Source organism: Cyphomyrmex costatus, unplaced genomic scaffold (genome assembly GCF_001594065.2).
Source record: "Cyphomyrmex costatus isolate MS0001 unplaced genomic scaffold, Ccosl1.0 scaffold344, whole genome shotgun sequence".
Taxonomy (NCBI): Eukaryota; Metazoa; Arthropoda; class Insecta; order Hymenoptera; family Formicidae; genus Cyphomyrmex; species Cyphomyrmex costatus.
In genome coordinates, this window is record NW_017277600.1 from 1083789 (window position 1) to 1105166 (window position 21378).

At 29.4% G+C, this 21378-nt stretch overlaps 5 protein-coding genes across 6 annotated transcripts; 4 read left to right on the forward strand and 1 right to left on the reverse strand.

Annotated features, from left to right (window-relative positions):
• Positions 1-10: 10 nt before the first annotated feature.
• Positions 11-1570, reverse strand: Arpc5 (Actin-related protein 2/3 complex, subunit 5). Its single transcript, XM_018542716.1, has 3 exons — positions 1169-1570; positions 1010-1082; positions 11-435 (listed from the first exon to the last, which is right to left on the reverse strand). Exons 1-3 carry the CDS (start codon positions 1327-1329, stop codon positions 196-198), a joined length of 474 nt encoding a protein of 157 aa, XP_018398218.1. The 5' UTR covers positions 1330-1570; the 3' UTR covers positions 11-195.
• A 2285-nt stretch (positions 1571-3855) lies between these two features.
• On the forward strand, positions 3856-10308 carry LOC108776187 (putative uncharacterized protein DDB_G0286751). 2 transcript variants are annotated; one of them, XM_018542718.1, is made up of 4 exons: positions 3856-3978; positions 4288-4581; positions 4772-4883; positions 10296-10308. In XM_018542718.1, the coding sequence occupies exons 1-3, from the start codon at positions 3960-3962 to the stop codon at positions 4828-4830; spliced, it is 372 nt and encodes a 123-aa protein (XP_018398220.1). In that variant the 5' UTR covers positions 3856-3959; the 3' UTR covers positions 4831-4883; positions 10296-10308. The 2 variants fall into 2 exon arrangements, with proteins under 2 accessions (XP_018398220.1, XP_018398219.1); XM_018542717.1 differs by lacking the exon at positions 10296-10308 and adding an exon at positions 4993-5165.
• Positions 6204-8867, forward strand: LOC108776188 (uncharacterized). The gene is made up of 4 exons (XM_018542720.1): positions 6204-6234; positions 6647-6817; positions 6977-7067; positions 8795-8867. Exons 2-4 carry the CDS (start codon positions 6668-6670, stop codon positions 8842-8844), a joined length of 291 nt encoding a protein of 96 aa, XP_018398222.1. The 5' UTR covers positions 6204-6234; positions 6647-6667; the 3' UTR covers positions 8845-8867.
• A 557-nt stretch (positions 10309-10865) lies between the features above and the next one.
• On the forward strand, positions 10866-12388 carry LOC108776178 (uncharacterized). Its single transcript, XM_018542707.1, has 5 exons — positions 10866-10968; positions 11078-11115; positions 11503-11649; positions 11746-11836; positions 12339-12388. Exons 1-5 carry the CDS (start codon positions 10947-10949, stop codon positions 12386-12388), a joined length of 348 nt encoding a protein of 115 aa, XP_018398209.1. The 5' UTR covers positions 10866-10946.
• A 4485-nt stretch (positions 12389-16873) lies between these two features.
• Positions 16874-18823, forward strand: LOC108776223 (uncharacterized). Its single transcript, XM_018542761.1, has 5 exons — positions 16874-16978; positions 17083-17117; positions 17410-17580; positions 17671-17761; positions 18699-18823. Exons 1-5 carry the CDS (start codon positions 16957-16959, stop codon positions 18746-18748), a joined length of 369 nt encoding a protein of 122 aa, XP_018398263.1. The 5' UTR covers positions 16874-16956; the 3' UTR covers positions 18749-18823.
• Positions 18824-21378: the final 2555 nt, after the last annotated feature.

Below are 21378 nucleotides of genomic sequence, written 5' to 3' on the forward strand. Positions count from 1 at the left end.
TGCTCCAAATGTACAAGAAATAAAAATTACTTTATTGATAACAAATGTACACAAATTTGTTGTATTTCCCATATGGAAAATTGTGAATGGCTTGCCTATCTACATCCTCATCGCATTAACAATGACGATGAATAACAGTAAGAATTAATGGTAATTATGATAATGAACATGTTACTGCAAAATGTATAAAACTCTTCAAGCTCGCTTGCTGTCAGAGAATACACGAACAATGCAGCCGACCCCACTTACATTAAATACCTTTTCATGCCAAAGTAACAAGTGACTACTGCTACCTTCTGTCGGGATTTCAAAACCTCGGTAAATATATTTCATTAGAACATCTATTAAGTCTCGATCTAATTGTGCTAAGCAGTCATCCATTTGATTCGACTTTATACTTAGAAGCACCTTCTGTGTTAAGTTTCGTGCACTGTCCTGCAAATAGAAAAATGTTTCATGTATTTGCGTATATGAAAATATATGTTTAATAAAATACACATAATACTATAAAATGGTATTGGGTGCATTCAGATCACTATTAGGGTATTCTTCTAGATTTATTTATTCATGGATCCATAGAGTCTACTTCAATCACAGTCAATAATTACTCAGCGCTTACTCAATTGTTCATTGAACACACCCATTAGAAGCATGTTGGACTGTCAAGCTTAAAACTACATATTTTTTTTTATGAATCATACAGAAACTCTTAACATCTATATCTAAATTTGCAAATAGTCTTCTTTAAATCATATATAAATCATAAAATAAAGATAAAAGCTATACAAATTGCGATTCTCATTAATAAAATATAACATGCTCCTTTAATTGTGAATCACAAGTAAAGTTACTTCTTAGTCACAAAATTTAAATCTATTTACGTTAGAATAACGATTGTTTTCCACAATTAATTTATGCAATTTTCAAGTCCACGATGCCATTCCATATTTAGCAAATCAAAGTCGCTTTATGACAAAAGGTGAATCACCGTCTTGCAGTTTGAGGTTACCTTCACTTGCTGATTCTTACACTCCAACGGTGCGGATTTTAATACCGATATTAGGGCCTCCGCGTTCTTACCCTTGATAATTGTGTTAAGAAAAATCGTACGATGGAATTGCTGAAAAATAAAGGGTCTACGGAACGCTAAAGTATCACAAAAGGATATTGGCTAAGAAGTGTCAAAATCTCGTTCTCGTCCGGACCGGTGGGCGCACCTACACCGCCGTCCGCGTCCTCCTCTTTGAAATTGTTGTCGCTATATTGGTCTACGTCGATCTTACGGAACGCGGACGCCGAGGTGTCCTTCTTGCCGTCGTTCCTCGACATCTCGGCTGCGTGCTTGACGTTTCCTGCGCGTTCACGCCCGGCTTATCGAATAGCGTCAACAGCGACAGTCTCGCCCACAGTAGATACTCGCGGATGTAGGTTGCGCGCATCAGCGGACCGCGCCATATTGGCGTCTATCGCCTCGTCCGCATGAGCCTCTTAGAGTTAATTTCCATGTATCGTTGTTTTTTTTTTTTTATTGTTTCCAAACATGATCAATATACTATACAGCACACTTTATCCGAGAAGCTTCCTGGAAATGTCCTCACGATGTTCATTAAAACATGCAGACATTCTCTAATCTAGAACGTCCTTATAGAACGTCTCTTTTATAGAGATCAGTGCTGTAATAAGTAGTTCATATATTATGTATGCGATGTGAAGTATATATTCTATGTAATAATTAATAATATTAATAAAAATAAAAAATATAGCACAATGCTGTATGAAGCTGCGATCTTTTAATAATACTCATATTCACAGTTGTATTATTTGTTTGTTCTTGTTTATCACTAATAAACAACAAGGATAAAATGATTTCAAGAGTATTATGAGGGTGAATCACGGCTTCATACATGTGCATGGTAAAGCTCTACATTCGGTTGATTGATGTGGCTATAAATAAAGATTATGCGTAAACGCGTAAAGCCCCTTTCTATCAGCGAGCGTAAGCTATATTATGTCTAATCTTATTCTGTGACCCGATCTACGATGAAGCATGCTAATTAAATTGCATGCATTTCCATATATATAGGTATAATAATAGTAAGAATCATATGGGAAAGAATACATAAAGAGCGTAGCAATTTCGCTTGAGCGAAGTGAGTATCTAAGATGAAAGTAAATAAAATGTATTTTTAACAGTATAATTTCGTTTAAACAATTATTTCAGAGACCACCGGACACGGAATTTCTAGGAAATTTATAATTTTGCGGAATATATGTAGAACATTCTTTGAATATGTAACGATGCGTGAATGAATTAATATTTAAAATTTATATGAATATTATTCTTACATTCTGAAATATGTCGGGATATTTCGGAATATTCTTGGAATATTATTTTGGAATTTTAAGAACATTTTACGAATATTTCTCAAAAATATTTAGTGTTAACTGGGACACGTATCTAATAAACAAAAATAGTTTATCATCTTTCTCGATACCACTAATCTACTAAATCTCAAAAAGTCTAAAATAAAACTTAAGAAGTGATGAATTCTTTGAACACAATTATACATTCCGATTCTACTTCAAAAGTTTTATCTAATTTGTCCATTAAAAATACGATTCCGAGTCAATATTTACGTGTTATGACGTCAGAAATGTGAATATGCAGATGATTCCTACAACTCATTATATATAATTTTTTATCAGACGAAATCCAGTTTGACAAAATGTATATAATTATATTAAATTGATACAAGATTTTTGCTTTAAATGGCCTTGTAACTTTACATGGACATAATGAGTAATTCATTTATCTTTTTTTTTTTTACACACGCATATTGCACACATTTACATTTTTAAAAAGACGATTGGAATCTATGCACTACAGGACAATGAATGTATTTAGGAAGACGGTTATTAGCTTTTTGTGTCATGTTATCCTTGCTTTATGTCTAATGAGACCGATAAAGACTAATTGTACTAAAAGCATCCACTCGATATCAACTTCATTTCGTATATATTACGGACCTGCCTTATTGACCCACAGTTTATCGGGATTATCATATTTAAAAAATTATTTGTATAAATATACAAGTTACGATAATTTCTCAGCTTTCCTCAGTTCTAACGTACGTCATGCTCAAGAGAGCTGACGTATTTTAGACTCTTAAAGAACTCACTCGTGCATGAAGATGACGTAGGAAGTAGGATGATGTACGAGTGCATGGGAAATCAATATCTCTGTGAATGTGTGTGAAAAAGAGATAAACGATTTGTTCATAATGCTCGTGTAATTTCCAAGGTTAATAGCTCTTGCCTGGAAATTATATAGATATATTCATAATGATAAAGAGAGGATCATGCATTTTTCACTTATTCTGCGAAAACGCTGTTATTTCATCTCTTACAATATTCCTACGAAATAAAATTATAATGTTCTGTAAAATGATCGTTTATTATGTGACAGCAAACCAAAGACTGGATTATTCAAAATTATGCAGTTTAAAGGTGGAATATGTTGCAGTTAACAAGATGCAATAAGATCGCAATGATTTTGTGCGTATTATGTGATTGAATATATATAAGAATTTATGTATATAAGTTGGCTAGTTAATCGAGAATCAGGAATAAACACAAATTCCAGTTTCTTTTTCGACAGCAATTTGAACGAGATAAAAACGGGACGCCCCGTAAACGACTTGGTCATTATATGCGTGAAATCACTGTTAATGCAACACGTATGTACGCAACATGGATATCCCCGACTGCTTGTCTCGTACTGGTTTTTTCCTGTATAAGGAAACAAGTTGGAAACAGATAAGAGTGGACAACTAATATAAATCGAAAAGCAACTTGCTAAAGACAGTCATTTGGTCGTTCTTTCAAGTATCATTAAGACGTTTTAATTTAATGTCTGCTTGTCTTTGAACTTGGATTCGATATATCGCACGGATACAATCATGAAATATATTTTTGCACGTGAGTACAGTGTAACAAAGAATATAGCTCTTGATTATTTTTTTTTTTAATTTATAAGACAACAAAAGTCTATTTATTTTGGATTTAGAATAACATCCTATACGTTTGAATTTGAATAACACACTTCCGATATTTTGTTAAGTGTATGTGTCTTCAAATATTTAAAGAAAAGACTGAGAGATATTTCTTAAGCTCTCTTATTTGCTTGATATTTTTCGAGATTTCTAAATTTGTCTGAAAATTTGCGTTATATATATAAAATGTGCATATGCACGTCATGACACGTCGTTTTATAATTTTACTCGATAGTTGTGCAAGTATTGACCCTGATTTGGTTGGTCGCCTTGGCATTCCCGCAAAGAGACTGGTCAGGCAACGTCGTTGATGACTCTATAACATTTAATAATAATGATGAAACGAACAGCAGCACGCCTAGTAGCACCACGCAAGGGACAATAAATAATAATACTAATAATAATACTAATAATAATACTAATAATTGTCCATGTATCGCGACTGCTGAATACAATCCGGTATGCGGCACCGATAACGTAACCTACTGGAATATAGGAAGATTTAATTGCGCGAAAAATTGCAATCCACGTAAGTACTACATTACTCCAATATTATTGTTCTTTTTTCGTTATTACATTAAATTTACTTAAACTCTTTCTTAACCTAAATTTTTATAAATCTTCTCTTCATTACTTCTATTTCTATTTGTTTATTAATCATTTATCATTTCTCATTTCGACGAATAAATTATATCTAATAAAGCTAAGTATTTTTTTAGAACTTGAGATAAGAGTGATCAGGGCTTGCGAACCATACAGCCAGCTGAGCAGTAATTAAATACCATGTGGTCTGCCATCACTTCCATATGATGATAAACCTGATACATATAGGTAAAGATAAATATTAATTTTTAATGTGTAACGTTTTATCTTTTTGTGTTATTATTATCTTTTGTTTGTACAAACAAGCAATAAAACTGTCACGTTTTGAATGTTACAGACTTATATACAACGTCCATTATAGGAAATTTCTGATATGCGATCGAAAACCATTAATTCTTAACCATCAACATTTCGCAAACTTCATATATTAGTAATGTTTTATGTATGTACTCCATTACATTTTGAACGTATGCATTTTTTACTTGTAATTGCTATTACGTTATGTAAAAAAACTACGACTTATTGAATATTTATACATGCTTATATTAAGTTTATACATTGTATATACATTAAAGTATATTTCTACTATAATTATATTAAATTAAAATGTAACATTTACATTACATTAAATTAAGAATTAATTAATACTCCACATTATATGAATATTTACTTATCTACTATATTTTAATATTACTGAGACTATTAAATTATTAATTACAACAGTATGAATATATGTCATTATAACAACTCTCTCTCTCTCTCTCTCTCTCTCTTAATTTTTAGTTTTAAAACGCTGCAAGATGATCGACTCAATTCTATTCAACTATTGTAGTTGCGAATAACGCGACTGCAAAAAAATAATATGTAATAATTATGTCAAACACTATTAATATTCTTGTGCATATGTGCGTAAATTAATAAGAATAAAACTGACAAATGAATGCTCACTTGGTGAAACGTGACAATCCGAATAAACTATGACAAATTTTTTTTAAGAGTTTTATTTATTTAAATATACTGATAAAAATTCTTGTGCAATATTTCAACATTATTGTTTTTATAACTTTTGTTAAAAAAAGAATTTGAATGTTGCATGTTATTTTAATTTTAAAACATCTTTTATATTGTAATGATATATACATTTTTATTAATTTTTAATCTTATATTTTCACAAAAAATTTGAAAATTATTATACAGTGAATTATTATACAGTAAATACACATATCATTATATTGGGGAATTCCTATTCGCTTATACTTGCGCATAGAACCGTTGGATGGCAACCGATTCTATAAGAGGAAGCGCAACTAATGATGCCAAACAGTAGATCCTCGAACTTATGTTCGTATCATCTTGGATGTCTTGGATCATACAACGTCGATTACTAATCTCTTATCAAACAAATTTTAACAAAATGTTGTTCTATTTATTGTTAAGTAAGCAAACTATTTTAAATATTTTATATGTGACGCGAAGTGTTATTCTTATATATATACACCAATTAGCACTAATATCTCAATCATGTTGAATAATTTTTATAGTTGCTGCATCGCCGTTCGTTATCACCGCGTTTCCACAAGTAAGTAAATATTCCTTTATATGTTATTTTATAGGAGAAAATATTTAAATAATTATAGATATTTGCTTACGTTGTCAAGAAGTATATTTATGTCTTATACTAATTGTAAGCACAATAATTAAGTGATGACATAGACATATCATGACGTTTGTGGGTCGATTAATTCTTAATTATTAGAATTTCCTTTATATAACGATAATATCTTTATTTTACACGCTTTATGAATAATGAGATAAAACAAGAAATGATTGTACTTACTTATACTTGTTTATATTTTAATGTGCTGACTAATATTGTAAAGTTATCTGTATAATTTTGTTGAAAATAATATTTCTGTATTTTGTGTATATAAAAGCGACGAGGATCTAATATTTGGAGTGTGATTCAGTAAATGTATATGTGTATATCATAGAATTTGGATAACGCACCTGGCATGGAGATGGCTCAAGTAGATGGCTTTATCTTTGACGGTCCAGTGGCTTCCGAATCTAATGGAAAACAAGGAATTACTTCGACATCCACAACAACAGTCGCATCTGTTCTGCTTAACAATGTATATAACGCATGCATAATAAACTGTCCGGTAATTATAATTCTTGTCTTACTAAAAACAACGTGACTTTATTCAAAACAATTTTTAAACCAAGAGAAAATTTTTTTAAATAAATTTTACATCTATTTTTGAAAAATAATCTTAATATTAAATCTCTCTTTGTGTGTGTAAATGGCATTTTTATCATAGGTGACGAACGAATACAATCCTGTTTGTGGTACGGACAACGTCCATTACGTTAACCCAGGAAATCTAGGCTGCGCGCAACGTTGTGGAAAAGGTGAAATACTTTATAAAAATTTTATGACGTTTTATTTAACGTATTTACTTTGTTACATGAAAGATATATGCGTAGTTACAATATAAAACCTTTCTATTACAATGACAATAATTTCAAAGAGCAATAATCTCGAACTCTTTCACTTTAATACTAAAAATCTAGAAACTAGTTGTTTAATATTTTTTAAAACGTAAATGTATCTAATTATAGTGTAATACTTAGTATATATTACTTAAAAAAATTTATTTTACTTGTGGATACAAATAAAGAATATCTATTTCCTTAGATTTATTTTATAAATGTAAAAGTATTTCAATATAAATATTTTTTAATGACTAGTGTCGCACTAATCTCACTTTTTTGTCTGTAAAACGAAAAAAATTCATTGCTACTACTACTACTGGAAATTAATTTCTTATAATACTCTTGTACAATCTTAAATAATTTGAAAAAGATAACATTTCTTTTATCTAAGATAAGATAAAGATAATCTATATTCTTAATAATCTAGATGAAGATAAGATAAAACCATTTCTAGATGATTATCTAGATAATTTTATCGAGATAACGAAAAACACTGGTAATAACTAAATAAGCAGTTAACGAACATGACCCAATTATTGGGCGAAACAATAAAATTTTTTAATGTTAGGCTTTTAATAATATGTACAACTCTAAATAAATTTGTTATTTATAAATTTATTAAAAATAAATATATTTAGACTATTTAGAGTCGTATATATCATTAAAATTTTTATATTTAAAATAATTAATTAATGTTTAATTTTTGTTATTTAATCCAATAATTGAATCATGTTCACTAACTGGCATACACAACCTTTGGTTGCTTTTATTAGTTCTTTTCATTTAGCTTCATTATTATTATATTACTTACATCCTTGAAGCAATTATTAAAATATATTTATTTTGTAAATTGAGCATATTAATGTACAGCTTACATTATATTTAAATTTATATACACTGAGGGAAAAAGCTAAATCTAGATAAGAAAGTTTTCCCTTTTTATATCAATAAAATAGAATTAATTTCTCTTAAATATTTTCGATTGTTTAAGCACTAATCAATTTTGCAATAGCAAATATATTTACTGGATATATATACTTATACGTTTAATAATCATTTTTCTATAAAATATGCATGTATATAAAATTTATATATACAATATAATATATATAATTACAGTGTATGTGTGTGTGTGTGCATGTGTATAAAATAGTACAATTATAAACATATTGGAATGCTTAATATATAATACACTACGCAACAAAATTATCGCAACAAAATTTTTCATCGAAATTTTGCCATTTTTCAAATGCGCATAACTCGGTCAAAAAAAAAACGTCTTAATAATCATACGATGAAAATTGACCGAGTTATGCGCATTTGAAAAATGGCAAAATTTCGATGAAAAATTTTATTGCGATAATTTTGTTGTGTAGTGTATATTGTATAAATATAATAAGGACAAAGAGCCAACTAAAATTTAACGAACAACTTTAATTTAAATATTCATGATATTAACATTACAATAACAAACATTTCGACACCGATAGGGTCATTTTCAATGTTACATAAAATATAAAGTACAAAATTATTATAAGTTAAATATATACAAGTTAAATTATTCTTTACCCTTATTATATTTATACTGTTTTATATAGAGCCTTATAATCACTTTTATATAATATTGTATTTTAATTTTACAGACGTGATATTAAATTATTATGGACGCTGTTCAACAGGCCGAACTGGATAACAAATAATTTATATTAATGCAATACAATTCAATAAATGTTTTAATAAAATACTGATAAACATAAGAAAAACATTTATATAATATATAATGTATGTATACATTTTAGAATGGCAATTTTCATTGTTACAATGTTAGATTTATTGAATTGCTATTCTTTAGAGTCGCTATTCCTTTGAGAATTGTAATATCCTTCATTAATTATTTGTTATTATTGAATTTTGGGAGTTACTATTGTTGTGTTCACTATTATATTTATTTACTTTATTATTAGTTTTAATTTTGTTATTTTTTTCTCCAAAAAATACACCGCCACAACTTTCCATATTTTTCCAATCGTAACATCTTTTTCACTTTTATACTTATATCCATCCTTTTGAAGATTCTGCAGTAGAATAATGATATGTCATTGTTGTCGTATTGAACCGCTCTTATTTTATTGTGACAGTGCGAAAAATGTAAGACAATAATGCTAACAGTAACAAAGTTTAATAAGGAAATAACGATCAATATGTGTATAGTGTAAAATAAGTAAATATTTTCGATTATTGCGCGGGATTTTCCGTCTAATAATAATTTTTATGAATTTTATTGATGTTGAATGGGAATCCATCTTTTCGTTTATTATTTGAATTATGAGCTTATTATATATGTATTATACTTTTGATCTTGAAATTTTGTAGCCAACATTTGCATAATTATCCACATTAAAAACATACAGTATAGACTAAACTTTTGCTTCTTAAACTTTATTAGATCTTGTAACTATCAAGTTAACTGTAAGATTAATTGTATTATTGAAATGCATTGGCATATATAGAATCATTCAAGCTGCGTCACATCTCGCCTCGTACTAAAAACCAAAATGAATCGGCTCAATCTCACAAAAACGGCAGAAAATGCCAGAAAATACAACGAATATTTGTTTTACATACAGTCTCGATAATGTCACATTCAAGTAAGGTAATAATATATATATACTGAAGTTCCGCATAGGAACAACAGCTAGCCTTTGCTATACCAACACGTACAAGTTAAATTCTATTTGAATGCAGCTAGATCTTGCAATTTGCAGAAAAGCAGATCCATTTATACACTTACATATGTTGTGACGCTGATCCTATAAATACCAATCCCGATACATCGATGTGCGCGCGCGCGCGCATGTGTGTGTGTGTGTTCTATAAACTAAAAACTAGTGGTGTTATTCCCCTTTCGTGACTCAACAACGACCACCTGTCAATAGAACAGATGATTGACAAAGTTTTATTGTATACTATTACACGGTTACATAGCATCGTTTCTGTGTAATTAATAAATATGTACATAAAGGTAATTACGATATTTTTAATGCAAATAAAAAAATTGTGTGACGTTCATTTTATTCCATCTCTTTCCTTTATTATTATTATTTTTTGTTTATACAGTGACAAAACCAATGTTAAATGTTATAGACTTATATACAACTATTACCTAGTATATATTTATTAACGTATTTATTTTGATATTAATAGTTACAATAACATTCGGTTAAAAATTTGCAAGAAATTGAAATTACAGTGATATAAAAAAGAGCAATGCTGCAATTAGAAGAATTAAACAATATACAACACAATGGAGATATTTTAGAATCAATTAATTGATACATACCCGTAAGCATAATATTTCGCATTATACACAAAACACGACTGAAATAATTTTTTTACTCAGCAACAAATAAAATAACAGTTTATTAAAATTGACTTATTAAAAAACCACAGTTATTAATATCGCATAAATGTTGTAAAAATTTTAAAATATTGTTTTATAGTATTTTATATTAAGTACTATGATACCGTTTAATATTTCAAGGCCCCTATTGTTACATAAAGTTTGAAAATTAGCAATAAGTAGTTCACCATTATATATTGAGCTATTTTTTAGTTTATCACATACTTACATGTTTTACGAATATAACTATCAATTAGCAATTGGTTCTATAAAAGAGAGTGCAACATTATTTTGCCAAACAGTAGAACGTCAAACTTCTGTTTACGTTGGATTAAACATAAAATAATTTATAACATCCATAATTGACGAGTGTTGATCAAACAAACTTTAACAAAATGTTATTTTACTTGTTGCTAAGTAAGAAAATTATTTCAAGTATTTCATGTATGATGCGAATTTTTTATGTACCAATTAAATGATTCTATAATAGAATATCTCTATTATGCTATATTGATAATTCTTACAGTTGCTGCATCGCCGTTTCTTATCATTGCGATTCAACAAGTAAGTAAATATCTTATGCGATCTCTAGAAGACAAACGAATAAATATTTAAAAGATTCAAGACGTTTGAATATGTTGTAACGTCATTGTAAAAAATATAATCATGTTGTACAAAATATAATCATATTCTATACTAAATAAACTATGACGCAGGAATATCATAACCTTGGAGAATCTTTTGAATTTTTAATAATTAACGCATTTTCTGTGTTCAACGATATTTTTATTTTAGATGTTCTAGGTATGTGAACAAAAATTATAATGAAATGTTTGCATATACTATATTTAATTTTAATATTTATTTGAATATTCTGAAATCAATATCGTAATATTTTTGAAAAAAATCGGGAGTCTAATATTTGAAATATTAATTTGATAAACGTTATAGAATTCGGATGATACAATGGAGATAGTTCAGGTAGATAATAACAGTCCAATGGCTTATGGGCAATTCAATGGACAAGAAAGTGAAGTTACATCCCGTCCAATCTGTAACTACAATGAGCAATTCGATAAATGCATGGGAAGCTGCCCTGTATAACTATAATTTTTTTATTAAAAATCTTTTACGTCTCTTTCTGAAAAATAATTTAATATTAATAAACTTATTATAACAACATTCTTTTGACAGATAATATTGCTTTACGATCCTATTTGTGGTACAGACGAAGTTACTTATGTCAATAAATCGGGACTAAAATGCGCGCAATGTTGTGGGAAAGGTAAGATTCTTCATTAAAATTTTATTATATTTAACAGTTACTTATTTTTTATATGAAAGGTACGTGCGTGGTAATAACATATACCGAGCTTTCTATTAATGTAACAAAGATCTCAAAGACATTTTTTAATTTATCACTAAAACAGTGAAACTAATTTTAATATTTTTGAACAAAAAGATTCTTTTAACTCATCTTTATTATCTTTAAACTAATTATATTTTTAAAACAATTAAAGTGATAAAGAGATACTATAATATGTAAATAAAAAAAGGAAACTAAAATTACAAAAAAAAGTTTCTATTTTACACACACGATGGATAATTAGCAAATATTAATTTATCAGTCATATTTACGCATTTAATAATATTTGAAAAAAAAATATATATAAATGATACAAAAATCTAATTCAAAACAGTCTCTATATAATCAGGATATAACATAATTAATACAACTGCAAACAATGTGCTTGAAATATTCAATATTCAATATTTTATGTTTACAGAGATAACAATAAAACATCGTGGAAACTGTACAGAAAGTGCAACTGAATAACATATAATATGATTTTCATTATAATACAATTTGTCATAATAAATGTTTTAATAAAAATTAGTAAATGTAAGAAAAGTAAACATATTTAAACAGTCCATAATGTATAATACACGTATTAAATATATTTATCTGTTTTATAACAAAAAACAATAGTGAGCCAAACACAAGTTGTCAGTGATCTAGTTTACACCCTACGATTAGGCCGCCGCTTATACTCTAAATCTAATCTAACACGACAGATCGCGACGGTGTAAATAGTTGTAACCTCGCTTAGGTGAGGGATCTTTTTCAAGATCCCTGACCTCTCTTAGGCCGCACGATCTAACTAGCTTTAACGCATGTAAATGCAGACAGACGGCTTAAAGGCGTAAAGTGTACTAAGAATACCTTTATTTTGTTCAAAAGATGGCACTCAAGTGAGACTAAATGCGACATACATTAGGCCCAAAAATATTATAGGTCTATATGGGGTAAACGCTCCGTTTAAGACTTCTCTCAGGTAAGATAAAGGTCAGGGTATAGGTCAGGTCGTTGGGTGTAAACTAGGCCAGTGTGGTATTACATATATTAAAATTTTTGATAGAAAGCACATCAATTATTTGTAACTTGAAATGGACCCAAATAAGGATCAAACCTAGGTTGAAGCTAATCTGTACGTATCAAGAATTTTAACATATTTGCAATACTATACACTGACAACTTGTATCTGACTCGCATTGGCTTTTCCTTATTTTTTGGATTGGATTGGATTGAAGTTTATCTGTGTGGAATTTTTAATTATATTTAAATTTGTTTGTATTATAAAAAACAATAGATTATTTGTTTTTTTATTTTAATTTTTTCATTTTGAATGGTTTAGAATTAATATTATCAATCTCAAATAAATTATGTAAATGTGCTTTATAGTATATAAATTGTTAATGTTGATATATATAGCTAATTGTTAGTTCTTTTCATATATAGTGTGTAAAATTATCAGCGCTATAAACGTTTACATCGTTTAAATAAGACTTTGCTTCTTGTATACGTAGATCATAGGTCTGGTAAATATAGCGAAGTAATTCCAATGTTCTAATGTCGGTATCGCACTAGCGATTGGAAATTGCGTCTGCGTTTGCGTTTGCAATTAGACGTTTTTCAATCACACTATCGACGAATAACGATTACATTTCATTAAATATTTTTTGCAACGCAGGTGCAGAAAAACTATAAAAAAAATTTAAATTATTTTTATACTTGCAAAAATCATTAATTTCTGTTTACATTTTATATATTTCATATTTTTTTCAAGAGATTGTTTTCTATTTTCGTGTTTCCATACATGAACTAGTCACATGACTACAAAACCGTTTTGTGATTAGTTGTGTTTTGGTCTAATAGAATTACGAAAAATAGACAGATATCTAAATGGAAATCGCTAATCGCAATCGCCAATGTCTCTTTTCTAATTGATCAAAAGACAATAGTAGGCGCAAACGCGAATGCAAACGCAATCTCCAATCGCTAGTTTAATACGGGCATTAGACTGATTGTGCTGTCGAAATGCAATAGACAGGGATTTAGATTATATCGACAATATACGCAAACGCTCGGCATACGAAACACCCATCGACGTTACTGTCACATCTCTTCTCATAAAAAAACAATGATCGAGTAAATCTAATTTCTCACAAAAACGACCGAAAATATAAAAAATGCTTTACGTCCAGTAGGATTATTCTGTAACTATTAACACAAGTTTTCTTATCGTTATAAGTCATTGTGCAGCTTTTTTTAGCAAAAGATAAAAGAATTGCGCAACGACGTTTTAACGATAACAAAACTTGCGTTAACAGTTACAGAATAGACCTGCGAGTCCTGTTACGGCACGCCCGAGTATTGGCAATAATACGTTTTAAAATTCCGCGCAGATTAAAATATTACAATAAAATTTAAGTCCAAGAGACTCTCAATTTCAAAAAGACAATTATGTAATTAAAGTGGACTACTAAGAGTCTAATAATTAGAAACACTTTCATAAATTTCGAATAAAAAACAATGATACACAAACAAAGAAAACTTTACTTAAATTAACATTACATGTTTCAGCTGTATTATTCAGCCCTACTCATATGTACAAAAAAATTAATTAATTAACAATATATCTTATTATTTATTAAACGAAAAATTCACACGGTAAAAAAGTTATTTTGATGAAAACAGGTGCGATGGGACATTCTGGACAAGATATGTCCATAGTGCTTGATTGTACTGCGGTAATTTATTAAAGTTGCGTTTCAACCGACAATTGTTCGGTGCGCAGTTTAAAAAGACTCCATAAAAGACTACATATATCAGTATATAAACTCACGCGAAATTATATACAACTAAAATCCAAGCCAGACTGTTATTAGGCTTCGTATTCGTATTAATTATCTCCAGTTCTTCTTACTCACGTGGAATATTTATTAATTCCACTATCTACCTAGTCATTGTATTGACATTATATGTTGCGGTCAATTTCTTTGGCGCCCTTTTTTAAAAACCGGCCTCCAGTCCTCGCTAGAGTTATCGACGGAACCTATTTCGTATTTCTCATGCCATTTCGTTTTTCTTATACAGAATAAAAATTCCTTCTCCAGAAAAACACAAATAAATGCGGAAAAGTACAAACCGGTATGAGAATCCTCAAAAAATTGTAAATTACCTACAGTCTTCTGTTATAATGTAAGTTTTCTCTTTCTTCACATATACAAGGTGTCTCATAATAACCGCTTTTAAAAGACGTATTTTTGAGATAATTTTATGATGAGAATTTTAATATAAAAATATCGAGGCTATAATAGTTGTTAAATTGCAACTAAATTTCACTAATCAAGGAGCTGATATTTCGTGCGCTCAGGTATGACGATATGACAAAAATGTTTACCATACGAGACAAATGAACATAATTACGAATTTATCTTGACAGATATAATACACATCGTAATATCATGCTGTTGAATTGATTGATATTTCACGATATACGATTCCGATATTAATTATGCATATAAATTATACAAACGTGTGTATATATATATATATACTTAAAAATTAAAAGTATACAAATATTTTTCAAACAACTTTCTGAAAAATATTGCATGTTAACGGAGCACTTATGGTATATCACCATTTGTCATATCGTCGTGCCTCTGAGCGGGCAAATATCAGCTCAGTGATTAGTGAAATTGCGATTAATTTAAGAACTATTATAGCCTCGACGTTTTTGTATTAAGATGTCATAAAATAATCTCAAAATACGTCCTTTAAGAAATAGGCGGTAGTTGTGAGACACCCTGTATAAGAACGAATGCAAGCATATATTCAAACAAAAAATACTTTCCTATACTTGACTCATTTATAAGAGTATCAAGAGACCTTCAAATTATGATTTTGAAACTGACAAGAAAAATGGCAAGAGAAATACGATTTGAGTGTACATAATCTCATACTCAAGCGATATATAAAATATAACAAAACAAGAAATGTACGTAACGCCGCGTTTTATTTAATGGTTTACTTAATGAACTTAACGTTTTACTTAATGTATAATATGCAAATATTTTCTTGATATATGTAATATTTTAATTGTAAAAAAAAATCTGTTCATCGATAATAATGGCGGATCCAGCATCACCTTAAGGAGATCCTAAAGTTGTCTGTATTATTGACTAAACCATATAATTTTGTAAATACTTTTTTTTATCATTCACAGATTCGAAAATCCTCTCCAAGAATTAAAGTATACGTATTAATATCTGCCTATGATGTAGAATCTATGCTGAAAACGACAAAAAATTTCGAAATTGAGTTCCACTTTATCATTTCTTAGTTCATATGGCGCTCCAGAGCTATCACGTCGTTACACATCGTGACAACGTTTAGTTCATATAGAAGCTATACGATCTGTAATTACGAAATAGTAGTCCACAAGCAACTAGTTTGAAGAAATAGCGTCGGGTTCCTAAAATTGGATTTAGATGTTTAATTAAAACGTAATTTTGATACGAAAATTTATGTATATGTGTAGCATGCGTGAGTGAGATATCGATGTAGTGATGTATCAGCGAAACGTAACCATCTATGTGTAAGTGTTATTCCCAACATGACTAATTGTCTTTGGTATTCCCTTAAAAAGCCATAATTATTAATATAGCGTAAATATTTAAAAAATTTTTCAATATTGTTTGTATTATACATATATGTACATTAAAATTCCTTTTAATATTTCAAAGTCTGCAATTGTTACACACACACACACACACACACACACACACACACACACACACACACAAAGTTTGAAAATTAGCAATAAGTAGTTTACCATTATATATTGAGCTATTTTTTTGTTTACCATTCGCTTATATATTTTATAAATATAACTACCGATTGTGTATGTGTGTGTGTGTGTGTGGCAATTCTATAAAAGGGAGTGCAACATGATATTGCCAAACAGTAGAACGTCGAATCTGTTCACGTTAGATTATAACGTACGAAATATCTTATAACATCGGTAACTGGCTGTCGTTGATCAGGCAAATTTTAACAAAATGTTATTTTTCATGTTGCTGAGTAAGACAATTATTTCAAATATTTCATGCGTGATGCGAACTGTTTATGCATCAATTAATTGAATCAATATCAATATTTCTATGTTGTATTAATAATTCTTACAGTTGCTGCAATGCCGATACTTATCGCGAATCAAGAAGTAAGTAAATATTCTATGCGATTTCAGAAAAGACAAACTATGACGTAGGCATATCATTATATTCATGGATCGTCTCAGTTTTAATAATTAATATTTTTTGTATACAACGATGTATATAACGATGATATTTTTGTTTTAACCTTTTATGTAAAAAAAATTGGAATGAAAAGTTTGCATATATACTGTGTTTAATTTTAATATTTTAGTGTTCTGAAATCAATATCGTAATATCTTTGAAGAAAAATCGGGAATTTAATATTTGAAAGTGTGATTCACGTGATAAACGTTACAGCTACCTATCCCAGAGGTTCTAGATCCGGTACATCAGGTCAGTCCAATGTTACGTGATATTCAATGGGGAATCCAGGCTTATGATCAATTCAATGAAGAGGAAAGTGACATTGCATCCCGTCTAATGACTTACCAACCTACACTATTCGATGAATGCATGGAAAACTGCCCTGTATGACTATAATTATTTTATTCAAAATCTTTTGCATCTCTTTCTAAAAAATAATTTAATATTAAACTTATAATCGCATTCTTTTAATAGTCAGCAGCTGCTTACCATCCTGTTTGTGGTACAGACGGAGTTACTTATGGTAATTCAGGAAAACTATCGTGCGCACAAACTTGTGAGAAGGGTAAAATACTTCATTATAATTTTATAATATTTAGCAGTTACTTATTTTTTATATGAAAGGTGCAAAAATGATACGAACCAAGATTTCTATTAATGTAACAATGATTTGAAAGACATTTTTTGGTTCATCACTAGAGCAGTCAAATTGGTTGCTTTAATGTCTTTCAACAAGACAAAGATATCCTTTTTTTTAACTCATCTCTATTATAATATTATTATAATTATTGCTTAAATCTTCAAAGTTACATTATTTATATTTTTATCTTTCACATATTTTCATTTATCATTACTTTCAAATATAAGAACGGTTTTAATTTGTTACTCCTGATATTGTAGCATTGTACTATGTAGCACAAGGATTTTATAATATTAGAATTTCTTATTAAAGAATCCAAACCGAGGATCAAACATAAGAAAAAACGGTACAAATAAATCAATCGTATCAACACACACCAACATACTGTGTACAAGACTCGATTAGGCAATTCACTTCCTCTGATTTTCATCACACGAGTCAATTAGTATCATCATTCATTATATTTATATTTATGAAACAATTAAATAGATAAAGAGAATTAAGATTACAAAAGAAGGTTCTATTTTACACAAAAGATGAATGGAGAATAATTCTTTCAATATTCTCAATTCCGGCATGAATAATACATTAGTAAATATTAATTTACCAGTCATATTTACGCATTCAATAATATCTGCATTAAAAAATATATAAAATGATAAAAAAATCTTATATATAATCAGAACATAAAGACAATTAATGTTATTGGCCAATGAGAAATGACAATGGAATCTCGACATCGAATTGATACCGATTCGACATCATCAAATCCACGTCGATTCCATTGTCGTTTCTCACTGGGTGATGAACTTAACTCACCATGTACTTAAATTACTCAACATTCAATATTTTATGTTTACAGATGTAACAATGAAACATCTTGGAATGTGTCAAGAAGGTGCAACAGAATAATACATGGTTTTCATTGAAATACAATTTGTCATATAAATGTTTTAATAAAAATTGACAAATGTAAGAAAAATAAACATATTTAAACAATCTGTAATGTATGTATAATAAACACACATATTAAATATATACGTAGTAAACTTAGTTTCCGCGGTTTTTTTTGCTTAAAAAACTAATTTTCTCGATATCAAAAGCAAAAATACGTCAATCAAAGTATTTGCCCTCACTAGCTATATATTCTTTCCATCTTTCGGGCAATAAGTGGATTCCGTGATAAAACGATTGATCTTTTGAAGCAATCCATTCGTCGATTTATTTTCGCACATCCTAGTAATTTCTGAAGTGCATATCCACCAAGCCGTGCTGCATCGATCGAAACAAGTAATAATCTGAAGGAGATAAGTGAATACTCTGAGTGTGGGAGAACTTCCCACTCAAGCTTCATCATTGTTTCCTTGACAGCTTTTGCAACGTGTTGTCGAGCGCTGTCGTGCAAAAGCATAACTTTGCGTCGATTGCTGGCTACTGCTGGCGTTTTTTCTAACAATGCTTTATTCAGACAGTTCAATTGTAATTGATATCGATCCCCCGTGATACTTTCGTTTGGTTTGAGTAGCTCGTAGTAAACGACGCCTTGCATATCCCATCAAATGTAGAACATTGCTTTGTGGCCATGGATATTTCGCTTTGATGTAGATGTTGATGGTTGACCGGTATCCATCAATGACATTTTGCGTTTGGGATTGTCAAAATATATTTACTTTTTGTCGCCGGTCACAATACGTCACAAAAAACTGTTTTTTCTATCTGGCGAGCAGAGAAATGAAGATGTTTAAGCGATTTGCAATTTTCGGTTAAGTCGTGTGATACCCATTTTTCATCCTTTTGAATCTTTCCCATTACATGTAGACGTTTGGAAAGACATTGGAGTAACGTTGAATACTGCAGACAATTGTTGGAGCGTTTGAGTTGAGTTTTCGTCCAATAATGTTTGCAATTCGCGGCATCTTCAAACTTTTTCGGTTGACCTGAGCAAAGTTTATCATTCACATCATAATCATCACTTTTAAATCGCTGAAACCATTCTTGACATGTTCTTTCCGATGGAGCATAAGCTTTGACAAGCAATTTATAAGCAGCAGCTGTAGTTTTTTCTATTCAAAATAATGAAGCAATACATGTCGAAAAAATAATTAATTACATTCCAAATTTTTTAATAAAAGAAATAGCACTATTCGCTTAAATGAATCTTTTCGCACAAAATTTTGTTGACAAATGTCTAATCTCTGAAATGCAGCCAGTTTCAGATGTGAAATTATACAGCTAGTATCATCTAAATGTGAAATGCGGAAACTAAGTTTAGCACGTAATATTTATCTGCTTTTTAACGCAGAAAACAATAGTTTATTAGGTTTTTATTTTAATATTTTTACTTTGTGAATGGATTTAGCATTAATATTATCAATCTCAAATAAATTGTGTAAATGTGCTTTATGATACTACTTTATTTATCAGATAAAGTAGTACAGTTTCAAGGGGGACATAAGACAGTGCCACTAATTGATCTGGAATAATTGTACGAAGGTCACATAAAGATTACTTTTAATTTCTTTAATGAAACATCTCATTTTTCATTTTTTGTATTGTAAATTACCTCAAGAGCTTTCCAAATTTCTATAATAAAATATTTTTTCATTAAGTAATTTTCGAGTTGTAAAGCTCAAGGCTTATTCTACGTTTGTCTCTGTTCGTCTCTTGTCTTTTTAATCAAGAGGACAAAAGGCAAACTACAAAAAACAGGAAACAAAAAGTACAATGTAGAATGAGTTTAAAAGTTACAGTACCGCTGACATTAACATTATCCAAGATGTTCAATGGACGGATAAAGCATCTTGCATGTTATTTTGGATGAAAATTCATTTTTATGTGTGTGTGTAAAATGAATTTTTATATAAATTCATTTTTATTTAAGGTGAATTTTTTATGCAAAAATGAAAATAATAGTTACAACCTTCATTGATAAATATTAGGTGTAGTAATCCAGACCATGATCCAGAAAAACTTTCAAGAAGTTTTAACCGTCCGCTGAATACCTTAGCTAATGTTAATGACAGCGTTACGGTAACTTTCAAGCCTTATAACTCGAAAAGTATTTAACGAAAAAATATTTTATTATAGTGTTTTGGAAAGCTTTCGAAGTAATCTACAAGAAAATAAAATAAAAAATGGGACGTTTCATTTAAGAAAAAGAAAGTGATTTTTATGAAGCATTCATCCAATTATTCAATGTTAAATTAATGGCACTGTCTTATGTCGAAACTACACAACTTTTATCTGAAACATTTTTTCGTATCTTCCACATTTTTCGAAATATTTGGTTGGGGTGATAAAAATGAAATACACTGTGTATGTACACACACACACACACACACACACATACACACACACACAAAAAGTTTGAAGATTAGCATGTAATGAATATTGTATCGTTAAATAGAGCAATTTTTGTTACCATACTCTTACATGTTTTACGAATATAACTATCGATTGGCAATTGGTTCTATAAAAGAGAGTGCAACATTATTTTGCCAAACAGTAGAACGTCAAACTTCATTTTACGTTACATTAGATAT